The 6,830-nt window shown below is 53.8% G+C and overlaps 4 protein-coding genes across 4 annotated transcripts; 2 read left to right on the top strand and 2 right to left on the bottom strand.

The window, feature by feature from the left end:
* Nucleotides 1-544: 544 nt before the first annotated feature.
* VTN49DRAFT_1683 (uncharacterized protein) lies at nt 545-1,710 on the bottom strand (the record flags this gene model as incomplete). Its single annotated transcript, XM_069409324.1, has 4 exons — nt 545-729; nt 823-974; nt 1,034-1,214; nt 1,269-1,710. 4 exons carry the CDS (start codon nt 1,708-1,710, stop codon nt 545-547), a joined length of 960 nt encoding a protein of 319 aa, XP_069270722.1.
* A 235-nt stretch (nt 1,711-1,945) lies between these two features.
* VTN49DRAFT_1682 (uncharacterized protein) lies at nt 1,946-3,525 on the top strand (the record flags this gene model as incomplete). Its single annotated transcript, XM_069409323.1, has 5 exons — nt 1,946-2,014; nt 2,069-2,297; nt 2,351-2,783; nt 2,831-3,376; nt 3,426-3,525. 5 exons carry the CDS (start codon nt 1,946-1,948, stop codon nt 3,523-3,525), a joined length of 1,377 nt encoding a protein of 458 aa, XP_069270721.1.
* A 37-nt stretch (nt 3,526-3,562) lies between these two features.
* VTN49DRAFT_1681 (uncharacterized protein) lies at nt 3,563-4,726 on the bottom strand (the record flags this gene model as incomplete). The annotated part of the gene is made up of 4 exons (XM_069409322.1): nt 3,563-3,662; nt 3,709-3,814; nt 3,870-4,385; nt 4,441-4,726. The coding sequence occupies 4 exons, from the start codon at nt 4,724-4,726 to the stop codon at nt 3,563-3,565; spliced, it is 1,008 nt and encodes a 335-aa protein (XP_069270720.1).
* A 221-nt stretch (nt 4,727-4,947) lies between these two features.
* VTN49DRAFT_1680 (uncharacterized protein) lies at nt 4,948-6,616 on the top strand (the record flags this gene model as incomplete). Its single annotated transcript, XM_069409321.1, has 5 exons — nt 4,948-5,026; nt 5,080-5,129; nt 5,190-5,308; nt 5,360-6,494; nt 6,560-6,616. 5 exons carry the CDS (start codon nt 4,948-4,950, stop codon nt 6,614-6,616), a joined length of 1,440 nt encoding a protein of 479 aa, XP_069270719.1.
* Between the last annotated feature and the right edge of the window lie 214 nt (nt 6,617-6,830).

Raw genomic sequence — 6,830 nt, 5'->3', positions numbered from 1 at the left:
TGTCGTATTACTGTATTATCGGTGACATCAATGTTAGTTGGTGATGCGGGACATCGGTTAAACAAACAGGCCCGATGGATTGTCTGGAAGACAACGGATTGATGTTTTTCTCTCCATCCTTGTCCACGCTACGGCATGCCCTAGGGCTTTTGAGGACCCTCTAGCCATCGCTGCGGGCCGCGTCATGAGTCATGGCGGATTCGGCGAAATGGTCCATCAACAGACGCACTGACTCGGTATCCCAACCGCTTGGGTCAGGGCCTGGACTGGGGTTCAAGACTCGAGAGCATTTTTGATCTGTGCTCTCAGACACGACGATCTTTTTCGAAACCAGGAAAAATCTCTGAAATACGAGTAACTACAAGTGAAGATGGGCTGGGCTGAATCCCCAAGCACGCCACACAGCAAAATCCATTGATAACTACTCCGTATGATAGGCATACAGCTAAGCAACCACGCGAGTAACGCCATTCCCAAATGCTACACAGAACAAGAAAAATGCACAAAATCTGGCCACCATGCTCTTTTAAAGAGCCCAAATCTATTAGTACACCAGCACGTGAAGGGCCTGTCCCTTGGGGCCGCCGTATCGTTTTCGGAATTCAGGACGATTGAGCAGTTGGAGCAACGGGAAGAACGTTTCCTTCATGTCGAAAATGCCCCGTTTCTTCTGGTCAATATGGGATCCGTCGACGACGATGCGTTCCAGCGCGTCAATCTTGAGCGAGCCTGGATGATAGTTCTATTAATACACGTCCAACGGGTCCAACACGAGACGGTCGATCCCAACAGGTCAAGGGTGCCGTCTTTAAGGGTCCTCACCAGAATCCAAGAGATCAGATATCCGCTGTGGCGTGCCAACGCCGATATTCACGCGCGTTCGGCCGAGAAATTCTTTGGCTTCGTCCAGCTTGATGTGCTTTGCGAACAGTTTGGCCACTGTCGCATCCTTTGTCTGGAATTGTCGCAAAGCGCTGGTTCCGGAGTCAGTTGATGATGTCACCTTTTCGCAGGCTGGGCTGTTTCTACTCACCGAACCAGATCCGCTGCCCGGAGCGCGGCTGCAGCGACGACGAGCGTATGCGGTGTTCCGTTCCTTTCCGGCGCTGTCGAGAGGTGGGCACCGTTGTCGCGACTATGCGCTTTGAGGAATGCCGGTAGTTGATCCAATGTTCGTGGAGACTCGAATGCGGTTGTGTCCAGAATTGCTTGTTCTACAATCTGTTAGCAAAGCGCATTCCAGATCCTTGTAGGAATTGGTACCGTACGTGGCACCATCATATCGCTCAACTCCACCGCCGTCAAGTCTTTGTTATGCCGCTTGGCTTTCTGTAGCAAATGATCGGCGATCAACCGTGCATCCATCTTGCCAATTGCCTCATTGACATCGTCTTGCGGCGGTTTTCTTTCGTCCTGTGCTGCCGCATTGCGTCCAGGTTTCCCTTTGTCTTTTATTGTCTTGTCGCGTTTCTTCTTGTCGAACTTTTTGCCAAACTTTTTCTTCTTGTCGAATTTGTCCTTGCCGAATTTCTTCTTCTTGTCGCCTTCCCGTCCTTTCCTGTGTTTTTCTCGTCGTGCCTTTTTCTTGCTAGGTTCTGTAGATCCATTCGGCGCGTTTTTGGATGGTGAATCTTCGGCCTCCTCTCTCGGTCGCTTCTTGTTTTCCGGTCGAGCAGGCGTCGCAGATGTCTGCTCTTGCTTTTCCGCCATGTTTCTAGCTGCAGACTTTATAACTCTTGCCGATTCGAACGTAAAAACTGATTCTACACTGTCGTATCGATTTCGAGATTTTCGATAAAAAGTTGCTTAGTCAGCCACTTATCGATAAGCTCTACCTCCCAACTCCCGACGCGCCGCGCATCAAAACAATCTTGCCGGTTGAAAAACCAGACGTTTCCCTTGTCTACTATTTTGAAAGGGTAGCAGTACTTCTGATCGGAAATCAATGGCGACTCCGCGTCCTCCCGGTCGGTCCAGAGATGGGCGCGGTGCCGCCGATGCGGCCGATACCACCGTGAGTATTTCTCAGCAACGACGATTCACATGCGGTAGCTCATCGCCCTTGCAGCTGGCCAGTGTTGGCAGGACACCTGCAACGCCTCGCTATGCCTCTGTCGCAACCCCCTCCGCACTGCGTTCAGCATCTCGCCGCACGCCGCGTGCAGGTGGTCCCTTGACCCCGTTTGGACTCCGTGCCATCCAGCGACGAGCAACCATTACCCCCGGCCGGGACCGAAGACGGAGTCTACGAATGCAGAGAGAAACGCCGTTGGACATTCTGCGCAATCTAGGGAAAGGTGCGGCAGATCCTTCCTGTATGTCGAGCCTCTGTTAATGGTTTATTGTTCAGCCCTCGCACCCACGTCTAAACCCATCGAATCGTCACCCGAGGAGCAACCCCAACCAAGTCCACGAAGAGATGAAACTGACGATCTGGACAACGAACCCATTCCGGAACGCCCGCGATTATCGCTACCGATCAGCGAAGACACTACGACCACAACGGATGATAGTCCGGTACCGCCTCCGAGGCTGTCGCTACCGTTCGATGAGGAAGATATCACGCAGCGGTCAGTGGAGTATCCACGCCGAGCGCTTAGCGAGAAGGACCGCGCTCGTCTGGAGCGAATGAGCTTTGGAGATGTCAGGATGAGCGAGAATTTCGGTGACCTTTCCCGGTTCGATGGGGCGTCGGAAACGGGGGATGCCACGATGCTGCAGCAGATGAACGAAGAGCAGATGCAAGAAGATGCTACTCTGAGCCAGGAGGGGTTCGATGCAGGGTGGGTACTCTACGTCTGTACTTGTACTTCTCTGACTAGTATGTCAGCGGCGAGACAGAGGATCTTGGTCGATTCAGCCTCAACTTTGAATTCCCGTCACCACATTCCGCTGCTGGCGAGGAACTCGATGTCGAGGCGCCTCTCGAGAATGAGCCAGACTTTCAGCTCGACCAACCCGTCGCTGCCGATGTCGAGCAAGGGTTTCCCTCGTCGGACGACGACGCAGGCGCCGAATTCGGCGGGTTTGAGATCAACATGGCAGACCAATCCCCCGAACCGGAGCCCGCGCCGCCCGTCGATATTGGCGGTGGCCTGCGCGACGAACCTCCTCCGAGCCGTCGCAAAGAAAAGAAGCTCTCCCGTCATGGCATTCCCGTTCCGAACCTGCCGTCCGCCATGGTCAAGAAGCTGGCCCTGCGGTACGCGCGGGCAGGAACCGGCGGCAAGACGAAGATCAGCAAGGAGACGCTCGCTGCGATTGAGCAGGCGTCGGAGTGGTTCTTTGAGCAGGCCAGCGAGGATCTCGCGGTATACTCCAAACATGCGGGTCGGAAGACCATTGATGAGAGCGACGTGATCACACTGATGCGGAGGTAGGTTTTGCATTGAATCTTTCAGAGGGGTCTTTGCTAATTATACAAGGCAACGACTGGTCAACAGCACCAATACAGTGTTTTCATTAGCGCAGAAGCATCTTCCGAAGGAACTTCTGCAGGAGATGCGACTGGCAGTCCCGCGTTGAGTCGTGCGGCCGAGATCGTACTATACATATTTACAAGCTACCAGTATCGGTTCTGCCGGACTCGACGAACGGCTTCGTTGGGCCGCTTGCGAACCACCATCCAGAGCATGATGGTGGTCGCCAGGGAGAGCCCGTACCTGGAATGGTCAGCTCGAGACTGAATTTCGGTCCGGACAAACCTACCAGGTAAAGATGTACTGGAGATGGTTGTTCCGGAGATTGACCTCCGGCGGACGGGCAATGGGGATACCCTTGTCGTGGCGATTCAGCTCCTCGACGAGGTCGGGGACTAGAAGACGATCAGCAGGCCGTGTAAATCTAAAAGCGAACTCATAGGAGAATACCCATAGTCTCTTCAATCAATACCGGCTGCGCCCCCGTCAATTCAGCCATCTGCTTGATATCCGGAAAGTAGAAACGTCCCTCCTCGGGTTTATTATCCGGCGTAAACATATTCTTCTTAACAGGTTCACGCAACAAACCCTCGACAACGACCTTCTCACGTGGCACCCCTTCCGGACTTCGATCCTTCTGATCGGCAAACTTCTTCGAGATCCAGCCACGGTTAACCAGCACCGTGCTCTGACCCTCCCCTCTCTCCAGCGGCGTGAAAACCATGTATCCTTCCTCACCATCACGCATGCGCGGGCCAACAAGCATCTCCTGATCATGCCGCAAGTACCCGGTGGTGACGATCCGGCGGTAATCAAACTCAGACACGGCCGAAGGATCGATCCGCGGCGGCAGCGGCAAGGGTGGCTTGACGAGTTGGTCTTCGAGTTTGGCGATCAACTTGGTTTTCCAGTCGAGGCGCTGGACTTGCCATGTACCGAGGGCGAAGGCAGTGATGGGGATCAACGCTGCACAAGATCAGCTTTGAAGCTCCATAGACAGAGTGTAGAGAATGAGTAATACCAAGAATGATGAGACCCGGCCCATGTTTTCTCCCCGTTCGCACAATCTTTGCGGGATGGTCCACGACGGAAATCCAGCGCGGATCATCGGCGAGTTGTCGGTTGCTGTTGAAGCGCAGTTGTTGGAATTGGGTTTGGAGGAGTTGCTGGCGCCGACATCGTGCGCATATCGAGTTGTTGACAGATGCTGTTGTTGTGCTGCCGCTGCGGAGGAGGCGCGCAGAGGCGCGGGAGATGGAGAACGCGCCGGTGGCCGTGGAGAAGAGGCCGGCGAGAGGCGGACTCATGGCTGAATGCAGTCAATTCGTCTCGCCTTGAGCCAGTGCTTTTAGTCCAGTATTTGCTGTGGCTGAATGTCGGAGCTGGTAAAGTTCTCGGAGTCTCAGGCCACCGAGATCTGATAAGCTGGGGGATCTGATAAGTGTCGATCTGCCCACTCTCCATCGACGTGTTGGCCACCTCCAGCTACTGTACTGTACTGTACTTGTCCTACGATGAAATCATAGAAATGTTCTACCAGGGCGATTTGCAGGAAGGCATTGGCCTTGCTGTCCGCGAAGCCAAAGCGGTCGTCTGCTTCGTGCGAGGTAAGCTGCCTGCTCTGTGCCGTTCGGTACCAACCTAACCTGCCGACCTCCAGATGACACCGAAGAAAGTGACACGTGGGAAAACACTTATTTCGATGGAGAGGTGATTACCTGATCTCCCAAACGCATCGCATCAGGGTCGTTATTGACGAGATATCAATAGGTGCCAGATCTACTGCAGCAGCATGCCGTGACTCTGCGCCTGGTCGCCGGCTCCCCCGAAGTCGGCCATCTGAACTCTATATGCCCGATCATTGCCTATCCAACGGTGATGGTGATTAAGTACGTTTTGATTCTCCTTTCCGACTCCAGCACAATGACTGATCCGGTCAGGAATGGATTGGTACAGCTTTACGTTTTCCGCGGGACGACCAAGGAACAGTTCCAGACGCGTCTGAAGGCTACATTAACAGCTTCGCAGCCTTCGCCTGCACCTGCGCCTGCGCCTGCGCCGCCGACAACGCAAGCCCCGGTGCAAACGCCGGCACAACCTGCACAAGCCCCTAGCCCACCTTCTGCAACGACTACGACTACGACCACTCCGCCCTCCGTCTCCTCCCCGTCACCGAGTACCTCCAGCACCACGCAGCAAGAACGTGCCAATTCTGAAGATTCGCAGAGAAGACGAGATAGCATACGCGCCGGAAAGCGGCCAGTCACGTCCACAGCCAGAACGGATTCGGAACGCGCCTCCCAGGAACAAAAACAACTTCGAGAAGAGCAGTTGCGGCTTGAGCGCGAGAAACGGCAGCAGCGAGAAGAGCGTGAGCGGATTCGGAGCAACATTCAAAAGGACCAGGAGCGCCGACGGCTCGAAGCGCAAGAGGCCGCTCGATTAGCCAGCTCATCATCCACCACTACTTCTCCAGGCAAGCTGCGAGCTTCAAATGACCAGTATCGCCTCCAGGTCCGACTCTTTGACGGCCAATCCGTCCGAAGCAGCTTTCCTCCATCAGCAACCGTAAGCAAGGATGTCCGCACATGGCTTGATTCCCAGCAACCCGGCACAAAGCCGTACAAACTCAAGCACGTCCTTACGCCCCAACCGAGCCGCACGCTCTCTGTCGCCGACGAGGAGCGCACCCTGCAGGAACTCGAACTGGGCCCTACCGCGAGCCTAGTCATGGTCCCAGTACATAATTACAGCGACGCTTATTCTGCATCTTCATCTTCCTCTACCGCCTCCTCTGCATGGGCGCTCGCGAAGGGTCTTCCTGCGCGGATTGTCTCCGTATTTGTTGGATTGATAGTAACGCTCTTTGAACTGATTAAATCGTTGTTCGCGCTTGGAGGGAATTCAGCAGCGCCGTCGTCACGACCACCACGGACTGATGCCGGTCCTGCTTCTGGAACGTCCTCTGCTTCATCGTATGCAAGGAATGGTGCTGCTGGTGGTCGTGGCAATATTAGAACGTTGCGCGATCAGCGCCGCGATGACCGAGAGGATCAGCTTTACAATGGAAATCAGGTACGTTGACTCTCTAGTACCTAACTTGTCTTCACAACAGCACAGGGCTAATAAGAGGTTAATAGTTAAATTTTGAGCCGAGAAGAGACGATGCCGATGGGAAGGACCGGAAGGAAGAATAGTGTCTACTATGTAATATCGATCTTTTCATACTTAATATGGGAATCTCAAATAGATGGCTGGAAAACACAAACTGAGAGGAGAATAGTAATTTGTATCCTCTATTTTCAAAAAATCACCCCGATGATCGTAGTCGAGATGATCTAACACTTTTCAATGCATTTTGACAACTCCACCACACAGGCGTGTATATAATACATCCAGAGTAGCGTATAT

Source organism: Thermomyces lanuginosus (genome assembly GCF_041956635.1).
Source record: "Thermomyces lanuginosus strain ATCC 200065 unplaced genomic scaffold VTN49scaffold_22, whole genome shotgun sequence".
In the NCBI taxonomy this organism is placed as follows: domain Eukaryota; kingdom Fungi; phylum Ascomycota; class Eurotiomycetes; order Eurotiales; family Trichocomaceae; genus Thermomyces; species Thermomyces lanuginosus.
Note: the sequence above shows the minus strand (reverse complement) of the source record. Positions and strands in the feature narration are given on the sequence as shown.